Raw genomic sequence first — 21,376 nt, 5'->3', positions numbered from 1 at the left:
ACTAACACGCCCGTGATTTCATCTAAAGAGATTCCTTCCCATATATACCAGCGTACAAACATGGAGATTTTAAAGCCTTAATGGATTTGGCAATCAACTTGCTTGAAATAGGCAGCCTCACATCTTTAAATAATTATGCAAAACTAATAAGGTTTGTTCCCTCAACCCCACCACCCTTCTCTGACTTTACATTGTGAAATTAACCAGCACGCTAGTAAATTTTCTCCGTGGCAGGCTAATTAATTTTATTAAACCAACCAGTGATATTTAGAATGCCTTAAAATTCTGCTCGTCAACCATTACTCCCTTGGTTGGCATTACACCATGGTTTTGGAGAAGGTGGGGATCAAGGTAAAGGGCAGGTTGCTTTCAAATCGTTTTGCCTCTTCTGTGGTTTAGAATTATATGAACCCCTTCATACAATTTTAATAAACTTAATTAACTGAGCTAAGATCATGTACCTTCACGGAATACTGAGAAATGTACTTAAAATTCCTTCATGGGGCACCTTCTCTAACTCAGGAGTTAATCAGCAAGCTGTTCCTCAACTACATGGAGTAGTGAGAAAAGAAGCGATTAATATGCGAGTGACAAAGTCAGTCATCTCAGATTCCACCAGGACAAAGGAAAATTACACTTCTGAAGAGGCCAATCTAAAACCACAAAAGAAAAATGTCCTTTGAGGAAAGAAGGAAAGAATTTACCCTCCCAGGACTGTTATACTATGCATGCTGATAAGATGATTTCACTAACTTATTAGAAGGACCAGGCATTTTTAAATGTCTGATGCTTTAAGGAAACAAAAAAGAGCCAGGAACAATGTCTATTTTATGTAAATGCTAATTGTCTCCTATAAAAATCAGCCAATGAAAATGCAGCAAGACAAGGCAAAATTCTAAAAATAATTTATCAGAGATGTTCATTTCTAAACCAGGTACTACATATAACTACAAGTTTACATATAATCAAGTGATCTTAACTAATGGGAAAGAGAAGGAACTGTTGGCTTCCTTTCCTGGTGAGTAAATATTTGAGTTTCAGAAGTTAATCAGTCTGGGTCCCAGATATACAATTTGATGGGTTATATCCTCAGCCAATTCCCCTGCAGTGTGCTAGGAAATGGAGGAAAACACATAGGGAGGATGGGACTGCAGAACGAGCGTGGGCTCTGGCGACATTTATTCATTCATTCACCCAGCCCTTGAATAAATATTTGTTGGATGTGCACCAAGTTCTAGAAACTGTTCTAAAATGCTGTGATTATATAAATCAAACATGTCTAAGACATTTAAGGTACTTGGTCTCATGAGACTTATACTCCAGCTTAGGGGATAGAAAATAAACAAGTAAATAGTTACAGATAATGATGTAAAGAAAGAGCAGAGCTGTAAGCAACCTTAGAGAGGCTGATGGATGAAGGCATTCTTTGAAGAGGTGGCATTTAAGCTAAGAGCTGAGCAGGTCAAGTTCTGTGAGTGTCTGGGAGAAGAGCCTTCCAGTGAGTGGTAAGGGCAGAAAGAGGTTTCTTATCCTGATGAAGGAATAAGCTCAAGATTCAGAAAAAGACCAAGATGACTATTATGGATGGAAGCAAAACTTACTGCATGATCCTGGCACGTTCAGTTCTATTAGGTTCAGCATACTGACTCCAGTATTCTTGCCTGTGAAATCCCATAGACAGAGAAGCCCGGTGGGCTACAATCCATGGGGTCCCACAGAGCTGGGTATAACTGAGCACACACACACACACATTCATAGGATGGGTCTAATTTCACTTACTGAAAACATTAAAACAAGATATGTGCTCTACCGAGCTCATAGAGCGTTATGAGAAATCAAAACAGTACCTACAAATAGTGACTATTGTGATGTTAAATATACACACTGTGTACGTGTTTTAATGCTTGTTAATGCCTTATCTGCTTTAACATCTGGAAAGAATTAGAGAAAGAAGACTACCACTTTCTATGTTACTTGAATGTTTCCAGTAGGAGCAGTTGCTATTTAAACCCTTTTGGTCCTTTAAAACCCCACTCAAGGCCCACCTTCAGGAAGTGTTAATAGAAAAGGTATATGCACGAATAACTCTAATAATGAAAAATAACGTATTGAACGGCTTAAGGGAAATATAAGATAACTTCGGGTCCGTCTGGGCTTCCCCGGTGGCTCAGACAGAAAAGAAATGACCTGCAGTGTGGGAGACCTTGGTTTGACCCCTGGGTTGGGAAGATCCCCTGGAGAAGGGAATGGGTACCCACTCCAGTGTCCTTGCCTGGAGAATCCCATGGACAGAGGAGCGTGGAGGGCTACGGTCCAGGGGGCTGACCAAGAGTTGGACATGACTGAGTGACTAACACTGTTACTTTTCGGGTCTATTTAGAAAGCTAATCTAATCTTAACTTCTCATTTCCATCTTTCCCATCAAAGCACTATTCTTCGTACCACCCAAGTTTTTTTTGTTTTTTTTTTTAAACCAAAATTTTACTTTGATGTTTGAAATACCTCAGATGTCTTTCCTTTAAACATTGGGTAAAGTCCAACTGCCTACGCCTGATTTTTAAATCCATTCCTTTCCTGGCCCTCAGTGATACTTCCAATTTCATCCTTTACCGTTTCCACTGTTCCCAGGCCCCCTGAGCTCCAGCCACACACCTCTCTACTCCTGAACATTCCACGGTTTTCTCCCTTCCTGCCCCCTCAGCCTCCTGGGCCTTGGTGAGCAGTTTCCTGCCCTGGAAGGATGCTCCTTGACCTCTGGATCATTAAGCACTCATTCTTTACCTCTTCCATGGCACCACTCATATTTTATATTGGGTGAAAGAGTCTATTTTAAGAAGCCGCATGAGTAAGTTGCTTAACACTGTATCGTGGAAGGCCTGTAGTCAGGGATCATTTCTACACACCTTGATAATCCCAGCATCCAGCATAGTACTAGGGTTAGTAACAGGAATAAGATAAATGTCTATGGTTAAGACAGGTGTCCCAGGAATCCCAAAGAGTGAGTCTTGCTGCTGGGTGTCAGCAAAAGTTCCTTGACAAAGACAGCATGGTGTTTTGAAAAAGAAAAACACAGACTTTTAAAAGGGATAGGACTAACGAATAAAAATAATATAATATGCATATCTGAATTAAGGTTGTTTGCCCACCCTTGTTTGTTGTCCTTTAAAAAATAAAAGTATGGTGAGTAAAGCTGCACAATCATGTCCCATCCATATCCTCAGTACAATACAACGCTGGCCCGAATACTCCATACTTCAAAATCACTATATTTAACAAGCAAATCTTCTCATTTTAAAGGAAAGAATAAGGAAACTATCTTTCCTCTCATTCTTAACCTTCAGAGATGTTTTAAACAGTGGTATCACCACAGGCAAAAAGCCATGAGTAGAAATTCAACTGTTATACTGCTTCAGGCAGACACCTAAAGCACCCATTTATCAATCACCATGAATCAAGCCAAGTCCATTCCAAGCAGTAACAATCTGTAAATGGACAAGTGCCAGCAAATGTCAATGGGAAAGATGTGAGAGACTCCCAGGATGAAGCAGCAGACACATACAGGCTCAGAGAACACACAGGCAATGGTGGAGAGTCCAAGTCTGGCTTGAAGAGAGTATTCCTTACATACAGTTTGGAGCGAGGTCCTGTGGAATCCTGAAGGCCAAGGGGAAGAGTCTGTGCTACATCGCAGGGGGGCCATGAGCACAGACGAGCAGGTGAGGCAAGGGGACAGAGTTCTATTAATAGGATAGAGCAAAATTTGGAAAGGATGGTTTAGAACTTAGTTCAGCACAGCAGAGGTAGTGAAAGCCAGAGTGCTGTGGACAGAAAGGACAGAACAGGAGAGAAAGACGGCAGAGCTCTGCGGAGTGCCGTCATCACCTGAGCCCAGGGACTAAGCAAGTCTGGTGTCCGATCAGCCCTGAGGTTTCCCATCCAGGTGTGGAGGGAGGGCTTGGGACACCACGAAACAGGCAGAGGAGCTGACCAGGTGGATATGCCTGATGCCGTCCCCTTAGGACCTGGGCGAGGAGTCGGGGAGAGGAAGAAGTCGATGGAGAGGTTAATTTAGGGCCAATGCCGAGTATTCCGCGGAGGTGTCTCCTCTTCCACGTGAGGAGCTTAAAACTGAAAAAGTAAAATAAAGTTCAGAGGTGGAAGCAGCACTGAAACGAGATCATCTGGCTGAGCCCAGGAACTTAAGAAATTAAACACTTTCTATCATTTCTATTTTACAGGGTGGCCAGGGAAGGTTAGGCTATTGGCCAAATGGGTGAAAAGTAAAAAGTCAAAGTCCAGTGACTCATAGGAGAGTTGTCTTGCATGTACATAGTCCTGCCTTTTATTTACCATGAACAGTTTAAGTTCCTACAAGGGCCAGAATCCATACATGATCCTGCTATTCCCCAGATACGGGACAGTGTATCAGAGAATTGATTCTTGAAAGCACTCATTATCAAATTTAGAAGCAGTCCGTGAACCTATTCTGTTAGTTAATTGACAAATACATCAAAGAAAGAAATCAATCATTGATTAAAATATTTTTGGAGTTACCGAGGACCAGGTAGCCCCCTCCACTTTGTACTTGCAAGAACATACTCTGTTTCTCTCTCTCATACACACAAAACCCTTTATATCATATAAGTTGAATAAGCAAAACCAGCCTACACAATTCTCCAGCACGCCTCCAAGCCCTGATACAGTATTCCAAGTAATTCTCTAGCTTTTGCTCCCATCTGTATTGGGCTCATTATACCAACACTCCCGCAGATGGTGTCAGAAAGGTGAAGTGCCAAATTCACAAAGGGGAGACCCCAACAACTCATTGCTACTGTGATATCAATCATGGCTGGTGGTTTTTACTTTTATCTCCCTCTCTCCTTAGTTACCCCTGCTCCCACTGTCAGTTCAGTTAGAATATTTCACCTACACCTCACAATATGTCGAGAGGAAATAGACACACGCTGTGAAAAGCTGGTAATTTTATTGGGTTCCTTTACCTTTAAAAATCTGTTACTTGGTCAAGTCTGGTTTCTGGGCTCCTTTTTTGCAGGGAAATTGAGGCAAACATTTTTATGTGGTCCTCTGGTGCCTGCTCTGTACTCCGAGAATTATATACACAAGGATCATTAGAGTAGGCTTTCGCCCATTAAGATATAATAACCGTCAGCAGGGACAAAAAGCAGATCAGTATCACAAATTCAAACTAACAGGCGCACATAAAAACTATGCGCCTGCTTCAGGCACAGGGGCGGGGGTCAAGGTCTTACACAATAGGTAAATTCCCTCTCCACTTTGGAGACAGCTTTTCACAAGAGCGGGGTAAGGAGAAAGAACAGGCAAGAATTCTCACAGCCCTCCAGCCATTTTTAACTCTGAACGCTTTTCTATCCCCAAGCACACCTTGTCCAAATAAAGAACAGTTGTGTTTGCAAAGAACAGTTGTGTTTGCTGTTCTGAAGGGTTTCTAAATAGTAAAAAACATGTACTTACTCATGAGAGCTGCTCTTGATCAAAGTAGCATCTTTGAGCAAGATATATATGACAGACTGAGGTAGGAAAGGCATACTCCTTTTATTGTTATTCAGTTGCTAAGTCGTGCCTGGCTCTTTGCGATCCCATAGACTGCAACACACCACGCTTCCTTGTTCTTCACTGTCTCCTGGAGTTTGCCAAATTCATGTCCATTGAGTCAGTGATGCTGTCTAACTATTCTTAGTTTGTTTGATTAGACCAAGTAAATCTGGTTGTCCAAGGTGTGAAAGATGTCACATGGGTAGGGTTGGGTTGGGTTGCTTTGGCTATAGCTGGTTTTAAAACTGGAGCCTCTTATACAGAGTGAAGTAAGTCAGAAAGAAAAACACCAATACAGTATACTAACACATATGCATGGAATTTAGAAAGATAGTAACAATGACGCTATATGCGAGACAGCAAAAGAGACACAGACATAGAGAACAGTCTTTTGGACTCTGTGGGAGAAGGCAAGCGTGGGATGATTTGAGAGGGCAGCGATGAAACATGTATATTATCATATGTGAAGCAGATCACTGGTGCAGGTTTGATGCATGAGACAGGGTGCTCAGGGCTAGGGCACTGGGATAACCCTGGGGGACGGGATGGGGAGGGTTCTGGATGGGGAAAAATATGTGCGCCTGTGGCTGATTTATGTTGATATAAGGCAAAAACCACTACAATACTGTAAAATAATTAGCCTCCAGATCTGAAAGAGACACGTGCACCCCAATGTTCATCGCAGCACTGTTTATAATAGCCAGGACATGGAAGCAACCTAGATGCCCATCAGCAGACGAATGGATGAGGAAGCTGTGGTACATATACACCATGGAATATTACTCAGCCATTAAAAAGAATTCATTTGAATCAGTTCTAATGAGATGGATGAAACTGGAGCCCATTATACAGAGCGAAGTAAGCCAGAAAGATAAAGACCATTACAGTATACTAACACATATATATGGACTTTAGAAAGATGGTAACGATAACCCTATATGCAAAACAGAAAAAGAGACTCAGATGTATAGAACAGACTTGTGGACTCTGGGAGAAGGCGAGGGTGGGATGTTTCAAGAGAACAGCATTGAAACATGTATATTATCTAGGGTGAAACAGATCACCAGCCCAGGTTGGGTGCATGAGACAAGTGCTTGGGCCTGGTGCACTGGGAAGACCCAGAGGGATCGGGTGGAGAGGGAGGTGGGAGGGGGGACCGGGATGGGGAATACATGTAAATCCATGGCTGATTCAATTCAATGTATGACAAAAACTACTGTAATGATGTAAAGTAATTAGCCTCCAACTAATAAAAATAAATGGAAAAATAAATAAATAAATAATTAGCCTCCAATTAAAATAAATTAATTTAAAAAATAGCCTCTATGTAGCCCACTGTATGCTTCTTTGCATTACCTTCAGTAGTTGAAACCTTTTACAAGTGGGTGCTTAAAGGTCCTTTTCAAGTGGAATAGATTTATTCTCAGTCCAAGAAAGCAAAGGTGAATATTTGATTATCAATAGAAATTATTTTGTTAGCAATGTTAGTTTCCAAATAGCCAACATAAAACTCAGCTCTTTCAACCAAATTATGATTTTTTTAGGGCTTGATAAATAATTTGTAAGGAAAAGAGAATGGAATGGAGAAGGCAACATGGAAGACCTTGGGGTTTTTTTGTTTGTTTGTTTTGGCCAATTTGATCATGGCATGTAGGATCTTAGTGCCCTGACTCGGGATCAAATTCATGCCCTCTGTCTTGAAAGCATAGATGGAGTTTTAACCACTGGACCACCAGGGAAGTCCCAAGCCCTGGGGTTTTTTAACTCTCAGGTAATCTAACCCTCAAAACTCCCACAAACCAATTCCTCGGACCTCTCTCAAGAAAAAGGCAAGGATGCGGGGTCCCAGAAAGAAGGTGGTCTTGGCAGAACCTGAAAGCTGAGGAAAGGCAAAGCAGGAGTATTTCCCCACAGTCTCACCTCCCCATGAGGCCAGCACTGAGAATGAAGATCAAGCTTGTGATGAAACTGGGCAAGAGGTGAAAAGAAGGGGGCCAGGCAGAGAGAAGTGTCAAAAGAACTGCAGAGGCCAGAGCAAGAGCTGCACAGAACCTGCCCCACGGAGAGCTCAGTACCCAGGTCTCCACACAACGGCCAGAACACTCCTATAACCTTTCCGCCATGCGCCTCACTCTGTCCCTACTGAGCACCATGCTTCTGCTCCAACGGCACCAGGGACATCTGTGCAGACACAGGTACAGGCCAAGCCTCATTCCATGCACATATCCAGAGCAAATGCTGAGGGCAGCAGTTATTAAGCAGCTTAAAGGCATCTCTCCAGCAGGCAGGCAGTGCTGGAGATGAATACTTAATTAGTAGCTTGCCTTTATTGGGAACTTGCTGTGTGCAAGGCATTGTTCTAAGCATTTTACATTTAATCATACAAGGAAGATTCTACTGTTGCCCTGAGTTTTACAGGCAATGAAACTAAGGCATGAAGAATAGTTTCCCAAGCTCAGTTCCATAACCAAATTGACTAGACTATGATTGTGATTCTTTTATCCTTTGTGTCAGTCTAGAAATAATCACTCCACCTAAAGGAGACCTGAGTTTGATCCCCGGGTTGGGAAGATCCCTTGGAGAAGGGAATGACTACCCACTCCAGTATTCTTGCCTGGAGAATGCTTGGGACAGAGGAGCCTGGTGGGGTACAGTCCAAGGGGTCACAAAGGTCAGACACGACTGAGCAACTAATACTTTCACTTTTCAAAATTCTCACCACACACACACACACACACACACACACACACACACACACAAAGTGCTAACCAACTACCTATAAAAGTCTACACAGAAACCTTTGCCTCTGAATGGCATCACATGTTTTGTATATCAATCAGCAGTCTCCCAGTGGGATAGACGAGGCCACAGAAATGTCATTTGTGTATTATACACATCCATAATGCCACCATTATTTAATTATTGCTAATACTTAATTCATTTCTAATATACTATGGTCTTTTTAAAAAATTTGTAGCCACACCCCATGGGCATGTGGGCCCTTAGTTCCCCAACCAGGGAATGAACTCGAGCCCCCTGCATTGGAAGGTGGAGTCTTAACCACTGGACGACCAGAGAAACCCCTCAAATATGCTATCTTAATATATGTCATGAGACAATCAAACTTCAATCTTTGTTAATCATTCACAATTACTGACAAGAATCAGTATTGTGGTTCCAATCACAGCAAAAAAGAACGTCTAAAAACAAAAGGAAACCCAGAACTTGAAAAGGCATTATCTTAGAAGAAAAGAAAGTCTAAAAAGAAATCAACAGTAATATAAAATCCATTTTTCTTAAGAAGATATTACTAATTGCAATTTTATACTGCATGCCAGAACTGACTAAAAAAGGAAGCGAAGGCACAAAGAATGAAGAAACACAAACAAAAGTTGTCTCCAGACACATAAAGAACAGCAACTATCAAGAGAATATATTTTATGATATTACATACATTGCCAAATGCTTGCTGGATGTGTATCATGTGAGTTGGTACAGACCTTTATTCAAGCTTTGTTGGAGACAAGAGGCAAGTATAAATGACACAGTGTAAACAGGAGCTAACTAGCAGGTGACAGAAATAACCATCCCAAAAGGGATACATCTAATCTGTCCCCAAAGCTCCAAATCACTCAATGTCATCAAACAAAAATCCCAATTCTTGTCTAAGTCGAGGCATGTACTTGGCCACAAGGTGTTGTTTTCTAGGTGCAATTAAAATTGTCCATGGTTCAAACCTCAAAGAGGGGCACAAGCATAGAATTCACAGAGCTTCCGCTCCTTCATTCCCTCCATTCTCTGTAGGGGCAGTGGAATGAGAAACAGTCTGGGTTAAGCTGCTTCGGTTCTTCCATTAGTTCTGGTTCTTTTAAGCCAAAATTACATTCCAGGCAGATTGGATGGTCTCAGCCAGTTGCCTGAAGGTAAAGTACAAAAGAAATGCCACCCTTGGCTTTCTGGACCCAGCTCTGAGAAGGGAGGAATGCACAGGGGTTCAGAGAGAGGTGGGTGGGACCCTGCCGCTCAGGTGTTTTAGACTCAGCAGGAAGAAACGAGAGCCAGGCAAGGACATACAATAGCATTAGAGTTACTGTCTATATTCATCCCCAAACTGAGCTCTGCCCATGCTTAATAAGCTGATTGACCCTGATGCCTTCCTTTGGTACATCAGTAGGTCATGACTACCTGTCCCCATCAGTGGGCAAACTCTTTTCACACGTGGTGTCCTCACTTGTTCCTTTACTTCCAATGTACCATGATTTGGTAGCAGTAGCAGTGGGGGGCGGGGGGGGGGGGGGATGGGGGGGGAATTAAATAACATTTTCTGATTCTAAAATCTAGTTTTAACTAAACTTGACAAAATAAACCAGTTGGCTTCAAAAGATTCCTGAAGAGAAACCCCAGACTGAAGATAATCCATCAACAATAAGAAAAATGGCAGAGCACAGGCTTGACTGCTAGTACAAGTTCCTCATCAATTGTGGAATGAATTAGAAACGGGGACAGTTGAATTAGATCTGCCAAGATGCTGACCTCCATACATTATAGTAGAATTTATCAAGAGACTGTTTGAAATGTGGGTTTAAGTCTACTATTTTTAATAACAAGCTTCATTTTATGTGTATATTGAGCCGTGAGATACTAGCTGTTGAGAATTTAAAGCTATCAAAATCAGTAACACATTTAAAAATATTAATCTCAATTTAATTTATATCTCTGCATTCATTTTATAACGTGAATATTAGTTCCGTTACACATTTACATGATGTACAGGTCCTTAAAAACATATGTTGAGAAGCATGCTCTAAAATTTTTACTGGCAGAGGTGCACAATAAAAATTTTGCCCTTTGAGTATAGGTCTTCCAGACCAGAATTAGAATGTTCCTCGGGAAGGTCCTGCAGACAGTAACTGCAGCCATGAAACTAAAGACGCTTGCTCCTTGGAAGAGAAGCTATGAAAAACCTAGACAGTGCATTAAAAAGCAGAGACATCCCTTTGCTGACAAGGTCTATATAGTTAAACCTATGGTTTTTCCAGTAGTCATGCACGGATGTGAGAGTTGGACCATAAAGAAGGCTGAGTGCTGAAGAATTGATGGTTTCTAACTGTGATGCTGGAGAAGACTCTTGAGAGCCCCTTGGAAAGCAAGGAGATCAAACCAGTCAATCCTAAAGGAAATCAACCCTGAGTATTCATTGGAAGGACTGATGCTGAAGCTCCAATAATTTGACTACCTGATGAGAAGAGCCAACTCACTGGAAAAGACCCTGATGATGGGAAAGACTGAAGGCAGCAGGAGAAGGGGACGACAGAGGATGAAGATGGTTGGATGGCATCACCAACTCAACGGACATGAGCTTGAGCAAATTGGTGGTGAAGGACAGGCAAGGCTGACATGCTGCTGTCCATGGGACTGCAAAGAGTTGGACACGATTGAGTGACTGAACAACAGGAAAGCCCTAGGCAATTCACAGTGAATTTCAGATGCCTGGAAATTCATTATGTTTTAGACAACTGGCATAAACCTTGACAGAGATTTCTATAAATTATTAGGCAAAAAGAAGCAAAGTCCAGTCAGCATTCTCAGATCTGACTTTTAGACTCTGGGTATGCAACTAACTTACATTTTGATTCGAGATTCCTCAACAGACAAATGGGTCTTTGATACAGCTGAACTCTAAACTGAGATTCTGGACTAGTCAGAACTAAAGTGACAAATGTTTTATTTTGATGTTAAATTAAATATTATAAATATGAATTCTGAGAGTGTACGGGAAATTCCAAAAGGATGCCAGGAGGTTTCTGGCACCTAGTCTGTTGCAATGCATATGGAGGTTTATATCAAGAATAGTCAACAGCAATTTTCCATCTCCCCTGGGAAAAGAATAAGAGGAAATCACTAACATGGAATGAAAACACTAATTTGCAATCACTTAGGCAGTCGCTGTAGCCAAGGATGCCAAATGCTTTTAAATATAAGTCCCCCTAGTTAAGTAGATGGAAAACCGGCAAGGAATATATCACTCGTTCAGGATATCTCCTGGACCAAACACAAGTGGTGTGGTATTATGTCAAGTGTCCTCAAGCCACTCTTCCTCCACAGCCAAGGTCTTGCCTTTAGTCACGCAGTGCTTTAAACCTCAGTCAGAACAGAGATTTAAGTTTGCCCTACAAGATACTGCACACCGCCCGGGGTAGAGAGAAACATGTATGGGTGGCTATCTTTGCCACCCAATGGGATGTTTGGTCTCTAACCTAGCCCTATTTACTTAGTATCAGGCTGGAATTATCAGATGTTCTTGAATAATTCAGCTGAAATGTCACCAGTCATCTCCAACTCAAATCATGCAAAACAGAATCGATCTTTCAGCTTCTACCCGCTCTTTTCCCCTTCTATTTTCATTTTATGCTTTTGGCACCATTACTCCCATTCTTGTTGAAACCAGCAACTCCAAACTTCTCCATCATCATACGAATCTCATGGGGCTAACCATAACAATCTGCTCTTCAAACATCCCTTGTACATGGTTTCATCTACATTTCCACAGACAGCCTTAGTTCTGACCTTTGTCATTTATCATGTCAACAATTATAATCCCTTTCTATCAGATCTAGCCATGCATACGTGCTAAGTTGCTTCAGTCATGTCTGACTCTTTGTGACCCCATGGACTATAGCCCACCAGGCTCCTCTGTCCATGGGATTCTCCAGGCAAGAATACTGGAGTGGGTTGCCATTTCCTCCTCCAGGGGATCTTCCCAAACCAGAGATCGAACCTGCACCTCTTACGTCTCCTGCATTGGAAGACAGGTTCTTTATCACCAGCACCACCTGGGAAGCCTAGATCTAGTCACCTACATGACTATTTCTGTTTATTCATTCAACAGACCCTTGATGATCCTCATCTCATCGCCAGACACAACAAGGTGTGAGGGACACATCAGTGAGTATTATCGCTCTTGCGGTTTATCTTCTGATGGCAGATGTAAGTGAGAAGTATATGAACAAAGAAAATATCAAGTGCTGGGTAGAAAATAAGATAATTAACTTAGAGTGACTTAAATTAGGGAGGAGGATCTGGGAAGACCTCTTTGAGATGTTTAGCTGAACCCTATGAAATGGCAACCCACTCCAGTATTCTTGCCTGCAGAATCCCATGGACAAAGGAGCCTGGTGGGCTATGGTCCATAGGGTTGCAAAGAATCAGACACAACTGAAGCGACTTAGGAGCAAAGAAAAAGTGTGCTATTGAATGGGACTGGAAAAGCATTTCAAACAGAGGGAACATACTGTGCCTTCAAAGACACGGAGGAAGGAAAGAACTTGGCCTGTTAAGGAATCAGAGGACCACTGATGCTGGACAGCAGTGAGAGAGAAGTGGGCAGTCAAGTACAGGAGAAGATACGGCTGCTGCCAGAGCATGAAAGGGCGTGGGGGCGTCTTCTGTGATCGGAGAAGTATTTCTGCTCTTGAAAGGAGACCACAGCACTGCCCCTTTTAACTTCTGCCTCCCTGTTACTGGTAGGATAATGTTCAAGTTCCATCTGATGACAGTCAGGATCCTTCCTGGTGTGGATACTATTTACCCTTCGAGTACTTTGCTCTGAAACCACCCACATTCACATGCAACTTATAGACTCTAGATGTGCTGCCTTTTCACATGCCTTCTTTCATCAACTGGAAAAGCTCCTTCTCTGTGTGAGGACCACCATTTCATCCTCTAAGACTCATCTTAAGTTTTACAGGAGGAGCCAATACATTGATCTCTGTTATTTCACAGGTATCTTTATTCTGACATCTTAGGATACTCTGTACCTCTCTCCCACCATCCTGTGAACTCTTGAGAATGTGAAATTCAGGATGTTATGTGCTGTGGTAGTCATGGTGTCTGAAACAGAGCTGGCATTCAGTACCTGCTTATTGAGGGAGAGAGGGAAAGAGGAAGGGAGGAGGTTGGCAGGCAGGAAGAAGTTTGGTCCAAATGCACTAGAATGAAATTTATGACATTCTGATTTCATCTAGTCTAAGGTTTATTCTATTCTTTAAAACCAAATTAAAATTTAAAAGATCCTTTATTGAATGACTTCTATATAGGATACATTGGCCCAGTTCGCGGTAAACAATGCTTAATTATCAGAGAAATTCTGAGTAAAGTAATGCTACATGAAGTAAAGGACCACACACTGGCTCTGTTATTTGTTATCAGTTAAGACCTTGAGGTACTGAGCCCCCAAATTCCACTTCTTCAATATACACTACAGGCAGTGTCAAACGGAAAACAGAGAAGGGCCCATTTTACAAATGAAGAAAATAAGGTTGCTTTTTAAGAGCTGAACAAGTAAAAACTGGATTATCCATTACCTCTGTGGGAGGTAATGGTGGGCTGAAACACCCAGAACTATTATTAAGGTGACCAAGCTGCAATCTCAGCAAGAAGAGAAACAGTGTAAGCAAATATCTAACACCAAGTAGAGATAAGTGAGGTGGGTGTAACAGTGAATAGATATTACAAACATTCTTGTCAGGCTGAAGGAAAATTCTCTATCCTCCTTTGAGCGAATATACTAGCTTTCTGGTTTATTCATCAGCTTCTTATGAGTCTGCATGAAGTGCACATTAGTGTACCTGCCTCTGCATACTGACGGAGCTGAATATATGACCAAAAGACTGAAGAACAGTCTCTTAGCTGTGGTCACTTCACCATGGTTAACATGCTGTGTGACCCTGCCTGCTTGCCAGCTGGTCTGCTCCAATCCGATCTCATGACAGCTACTTCTCTCACATTAAAACAAATGTTTTAGGTCAAGGTCAGCACAAGGAGTCCTTCATCAGGATGAGAACACAAGGCCAAGTGCATTCCATTCATGACCAGACACGGATTCCAAATAAAACGTCACTGACACCGCTCAGGCTCCTGGGTGACCTTCAGATGCCAGTGTCAGTCAAATGACTCTAAAAAGAAATTAAGCTAGAGTTATACTGTTATATTCATCTGGAATGTATTACTAAATGAAAACATGAAGTGGGGATAATTGTTTTTTAGAACTTAGGATCCAACTCTGGTGGATAACAGAGATGCTTGAAGCAAGAGAAAGAACTAAAATGGTGCCCATGAGTCCTGAAGTCTGTGATGCTACAATCAACATTTCCAGTGCTAAAATTTAAATTCACGTCTACTTCATGAGCGCACATTCCTATCCAGAGTAGAATGTTGAAAAAGGCCTGGGTGAACTAATCTCTTATTCAACTCACCATGAACAGTCAACATTCAACATTCATTCAACATTCAATGTTAAGAGTGCCAAGGGAAGAAGGTTTACAGTCCTGAGTTGATAACTGGAATAGCACATTGTTGGAATGAGTCTTATCCATATGGCAATCAGATGTACACTACGACACGACAAGCCTAAAGAGAAATGAATAAAGTGCCGTTGACATTGTAAAGACTAATATCCACGGTGCTACTTGTTATGGTAATGAAACCAAGCATATTTGATTTTCACCAGGCTTATAAAGAGCACTGTGGTTTAGGATAAGACTCTGCCACTATGTCTGAAAAATTCCTTTCTAATTTCAATGATCGCATCAAAAAAGGGAGTCTCCTTGACAAAAGATTACAAACTTACCTGCCAATATTTTTTATTTTTTTCATTTGCTTAGTATCACAGTTTTCTGTGTGAATTTCAGAAATTCCATCCTAGAGGATCTAAGACCTAAAGCCACTGACGTATCCTTTTCTAACTGTGACAGTGGACCTTCCCAGCCACCCTCTGCTCCAGTCTCAAATCAACTACTGCAACGCTGTTTGAGGTTTAACATTTCACACTTATGTATTCAGTGCTCCTACTAAGCTAAAATAGTAAAGACAAGTTTATTTGAATATTCTGCAACTGTCATCTGATTCAGTATACGTTTAGTTTTATGTGGAATTGTAAATGTTTGCAATAAAGCAAAATTTTAAGCCTTTAACAAAGCTTATTCCAGAGGAAAAATAACGTATGCAAGTTTCCTAAGTGCCTTTCAGTTTAGGACCTCTGGGGGGGAGGGGTGGGGACCTTCTGCTGTGTCCTAGAGATAACTTGAAGACATCATCAACTAAAACCTGAAGAGAAGTATGACTTAAGAGTGTCTCCACTGTTACACTGAACCTAAATTTCCTGAAACCACCATTGTATTACCACTTAGAAAATATTATCAGTGATATGTCAAAATGAAGATCTACATTTAACTGATGGCTGAGAAAGGAGCAGAATATCTTCATGTAAGACACAGATTTAAAAAAATGTCAGAAGATTTTGGGTTTACTTTCCCAGGGCCTAAAATATATATAAAAGTAAAATGTCCTTGCTTTAAATGTCTTTCAAATTGAGCCAAAGATAACCAAGGTGAAATAGTGCCACTCACAAAAAAAAAAAAAAAAAAAAACAAGCAGGGGACTAAGAAACAATGACATAACTGAATGTATGAAAATGGAGACTGTTTCTCTGTAGAGGCATTCCCGCTAATAAAGAAGAAACGAGGGGACTAGGAGATCATTATTTGGCAAACTTCTAATGAAATAATGAACCTAGGCAAAGATCATTAGTGCCCACAAACATCATAAAGAGAATATTACATACTTAAGAGAACATTATGTCATATTACAGAATATTACGTACTTCTTGATACAGTAGCATCTATGAATTATTTTTTCTCCACTGAGATTAACTCTCTTTAGGCTTGTCGTGTTGTGGTGTACATCAGATTGCCATATGGATAAGTAAAAGTTTGCAGGGACCACAGGAGACAGAAGAACATAATAAATAAAAACATGGCAATGCAATCAGCAAAACCTAAAATGTGGGAAATTTCACAGAACAAGTGATCTGGGTTCTTTGCAAAAACAATAACTGCAAAGAAAAAAAAATAGAGGATAGAAACCTCTATATCAAAAGAAACCTAAGAGATGGACACATTCAAGGCAATGCATGAAATGTGTATGAATCCTCATACTTGATGACATTAGGAAATTATTGCAAATTATTTTAAATGTATGATAATGGCACTAGAGTTATGCTTAAAGTATGCTTAGAGTTATGCTTATCTTTTTGTGGTATATTACCATTTTTAAAGGAGGAATTGTAAAATATCTGAGATTTGCTTCATAATAAGCTAGTAGATGGAGTGTTTTAGATGAAACAATCTAGTTAATGAGCTAATGATTTTGCCTCTAGGTACTGGATACATAGTATTCACTGTGGCCAGTCTATTTTTGTGTATGTTTGACATTTCTCACAAAAAAGCTGAAAAGTTTTAAAGTCGAGGTAAAAAAGTATGAATAAGACTTACCCTGCTGGATATCCTTCATTTCTAAATGCAAACTAGAGATCAAGATTCCCACAGTTTGAGATCGTTTTCCATCCAATAATTTGATGATCTAGAATTTAAAAAAAAAAAATCAATATAAGCCTAAATGACCAGGCAATCTTTCAGAAGCATAATGAAAATATTCATAGATTTAGATACCCTGATTGGCTAACTGAACTGATGCTACAGTTACTACATTTTAAAATTTTAATTTGACAAAGCAATCTATAGATTCAATGCAACCCCCATCAAGCTACCAATGGTATTTTTCAGAGAACTAGAACAAATAATTTCACAATTTATATGGAAATACAAAAAACATCGAATAGCCAAAGCAATCTTAAGAAAGAAGATTGGAAGGAGGAATCAACCTGCCTAACTTCAGGCTCTACTACAAAGCCACAGTCATCAAGACAGTACGGTACTGGCACAAAGACAGAAATATAGATCAATGGAACAGAATAGAAAGCCCAGAGATAACCCCATGCACCTATGGAAACCTTATCTTTGACAAAGGAGGCAAGAATATACAATGGAGAAAAGACAATCTCTTTAACAAGTGGGGCTGGGAAAACTGGTCAACCACTTGTAAAAGAATGAAACTAGAACACTTTCTAACACCATACACAAAAATAAACTCAAAATGGATTAAAGATCTAAATGTAAGACCAGAAACTATAAAACTCCTAGAGGAGAACATAGGCAGAACACTCTCTGACATAAATCACAGCAGGAGCCTCTATGACCCACCTCCCAGAGTAATGGAAATAAAAGCAAAAATAAACAAATGGGACCTAACTAAACTTATAAGCTTTTGCACAACGAAGGAAACTATATAAGCAAGGTGAAAAGACAGCCTTCAGAATGAGAGAAAATAATAGCAAATGAAGCAACTGACAAAGCATTTATCTCAAAAATATACAAGCAGTTCCTGCAGCTCAATTCCAGAAAAATAAATGACCCAATCAAAAAATGGGCCAAAGAACTAAACATACATTTCTCCAAAGAAGACATACAGATGGCTGACAAACACATGAAAAGATGCTCAACATCACTCATTATCAGAGAAATGCAAATCAAAACCACAATGAGGTACCATCTCACACAGGTCAGATGGCTGCTATCCAAAAGTCTACAAACAATAAATGCTGGAGAGGGTGTGGAGAAAAGGGAACCCTCTCACACTGTTGGTGGGAATGCAAACTAGTACAGCCGCTATGGAAAACAGTGTGGAGATTCCTTAAAAAACTGGAAATAGAACTGCCATGTGACCCAGCAATCCCACTGCTGGGCATACACACCAAGGAAACCAGAATTGAAAGAGACACATGTACCCCAATGTCTATCAGAGCACTGTTTATAATAGCCAGGACATGGAAGCAACCTAGATATCCATCGGCAGACAAGTGGATAAGAAAGTTGTGGTACATATACACAATGGAATATTACTCAGCTATTAAAAAGAATGCATTTAAATCAGATCTAATGAGGTGGATGAAACTGGAGGCTATTATACAGAGTGAAGTAAGTCAGAAAAACACAAATACAGTATATTAATGCATATATATGGAATTTAGAAAGATGGTAATGATGACCCTATATGAGAGACAGCAAAAGAGACACAGGTAAAGAACAGAATTTTGGGCTCTGCGGGAGAAGGCGAGGGTGGGATGATCTGAGAGAATAGCACTGAAACATGTATATTACCATATGTGAAACAGATCACCAGTCCAGGTTTGATGCATGAGACAGGGTGCTCAGGGCTGGTGCACTGGGATGACCCAGAGGGATGGGATAGGGAGGGAGGTGGGAGGGGGGATCAGGATGGGGAACACAGGTAAATCCATGGCTGATTCATGTCAATATATGGCACAAACCACTACAATATTGTAAAGTAATTAGCCTCCAATTAAAATAAATAAATTTTAAAAAAACTTTAATTTGAAAGATATCTAGAAAATAAAGGAAAAATACCACCCCAAATTCCACCAATCTAATACAAGCATGCAAACCTCTATAATATTTAATTTACTCTGATTTTTTTATTCAAACACACTTTAACTAAGTTGTAACTGCACCACATATGCAAGTTTTTATCCAACTTTTCCACTTATCACTGGCTTATTTCCATGTTGGACTTTGTAAGTCACTTCATTGCTTCTAACCTCCTTGGCTGTGGACCATCCACTGAGTGGCTTAGGGGAAAGATCACTGTGATCTGGACTCCAATGCTGACCAGTCATATGACCTTTGAAAAATGACTTAAATTCTAGGAATTCAACTTTTTCATCATGAGTAGGCCCACTCCAGTACTCTTGCCTGGAAAATCCCATGGACGGAGGAGCCTGGCAAGCTTCAGTCCATGGGGTCGCTAAGAGTCGGACACGACTGAGCAACTTCCCTTTCACTTTTCACTTTCATGCACTGGAGAAGGAAATGGCAACCCACTCCAGTGTTCTTGCCTGGAGAATCCCAGGGATGGGGAACCTGGTGGGCTGCCATCTGTGGGGTCACACAGAGTCGGACATGACTGAAGTGACTTAGCAGCAGGCTTGACTATACTGAGTTTGTGTATTTATTCTAGAAATTAAATGACATAATATACATAAAGCACATAAAATAGTTCTGACATAGATATTGTTTAAATAAAATTTCTCTATTCAAGAGGGTTAGGTTGCTCTGTGGTTGTGCTATGTTAATAATACTTTGGTACATACAACTTTAGTTTGAAGTTGTTTAGAAGTACTCTTTTATAATAGTAATATTATACATGTATATAAAAACTTTTATAATCTTTTTAGAAACTCTAAATACCTCAGTGACAATTATTTCAACCCTCTATGAATGTTCCATGGAGAGCTCATTATAGTTACATTTCTCTCTAAATCTAGTGAATCAAATCAGCTTCAAAGAACATATCACCCAGTGACCACTAAGGGAAAAAATTTTCTTTTTCTTTCTTGTGGCAGGGCTACAAAAATCAATATGAAATCACATAAAACATCATCAAATCATATGTCTTTAATGCATTTTGTTGGGTGAAATATAAACTAAAAAGCTATGCTTCCTCTCCCACCTATGGGCATAAAAGCTTACCAAAAACATTGTGAAGATAAGATTAAATAGTAATAAACATCTCCATTTATACTGGTACTAATTAGCTGAGTTGCTTGCTGGCTGAAAAATAAGGGATAACATTAGTTTGTTCCAACCAAGACAACTGTCTACCTATCAATCAATCAATGCTGAGTCAATAACTGCCAGCCCCTCAGCTTCCCCTGCTCAGCATGGCTACTCTGACATATACTGTTAGGAGAAAAACTATTGTAAGCACAAGCTTTCATCAAGATAAAAGTAAAAACTGATGATCAGCATAATGTGTTTAATCATTTCAACGTTAGCCTTAGAGAAAGATTCTGGAGGATACAGAATTTCAGTTTTTAAAAGAAATAAAGAAGATACTTGGTATTTTCATTTATTTTTTATATAAAAGCAAAGGAAGAAGAGATTATATATAATCAAACATCTTTAAAAATGAAATTTCTGGCTTTTTCTTAGAGGACACAAATTTAAAGTGAAACCATCATTAAAGTCCAACACAAAATTAAGAAAATCCAAAGTTTTGTGTTTATATTTACTTACGTATTCATTTATTAACAAACATCTGCCATGTACCTGTTATGTGCCTGGCACTGCTTTGGATTTGGAGGATGCAGAGGTGACCAAGACAGATCATATCCTCGATCTTATAAATTTTGTAAAGCTTAATGATTTAATACTGTTGAGAAGAACTAAAAAGGCAAATAAAACTATCTGCAAAGCAAATTCAAAGGAAGAAAAGCCTTGAGAACAGACTGGATTTACCCTTAAAAGTCCAAGATAGTGGCTGAGATACAACTTTGGTCATGGCATACATATCAATGTCAAGGAGACAGGCACAGGAATCAGATGTAAGACAAGAGGACAAGTTGGTTGTAAAAAAATGTCTTCAGACAAATATGCACCATGCTATCCAGCTAGGGTTCTGAAAACCCTGGATAACATGGTCTTCCTACAGGAAAAACAAGATTCAAATTCAAGGTTTTCTAATAGTTAATTAAAAGAAGACAAGAGAGCAACCACAAGAGAACAGAGAGGGAAGGATTGAAACTGAAATTGAGATTCTGTCATAGGATAAAAACAAGTAACTACCATCAAAAAGTCTACAAGCAATAAATGCTGGAGAGGGCGTGCAGAAAAGGGAACCCTCCTATACTGCTGATAGGAATGGAAATTGGTACTGCCACGATGGAGAACAGTGTGAAAGTTCTTAAAAAAAAAAAAAAAAAACAGTTACTATATGATCCTGTAATCCCACCTCTGGACTTACATCAGGAAAAGACAAAAAGTCTAACTTGCAAAGATACATGCACCCCAATGTTCACTGCATCACTATTTACAATTGCCAGGATACA

At 40.2% G+C, this 21,376-nt stretch overlaps 1 protein-coding gene across 7 annotated transcripts in view; it reads right to left on the bottom strand.

Moving 5' to 3' along the window:
* Positions 1–21,376, bottom strand: part of FMN1 (formin 1) — a 475,676-nt gene that overhangs the window by 173,135 nt on the left and 281,165 nt on the right. For all 7 annotated transcript variants that reach the window (XM_020913638.2, XM_070468949.1, XM_020913647.2 and 4 more), the window contains one exon: positions 16,905–16,992. In XM_020913638.2, the coding sequence (XP_020769297.2) occupies positions 16,905–16,992 (88 nt within the window). The remainder of the gene's footprint in view (positions 1–16,904; positions 16,993–21,376) is intronic.

Source organism: Odocoileus virginianus, chromosome 6 (assembly GCF_023699985.2).
Source record: "Odocoileus virginianus isolate 20LAN1187 ecotype Illinois chromosome 6, Ovbor_1.2, whole genome shotgun sequence".
Lineage (NCBI taxonomy): Eukaryota > Metazoa > Chordata > Mammalia > Artiodactyla > Cervidae > Odocoileus > Odocoileus virginianus.
The sequence above is the reverse complement of the archived record's forward strand: the minus strand, read 5'-3'. Positions and strand labels throughout refer to the sequence as shown.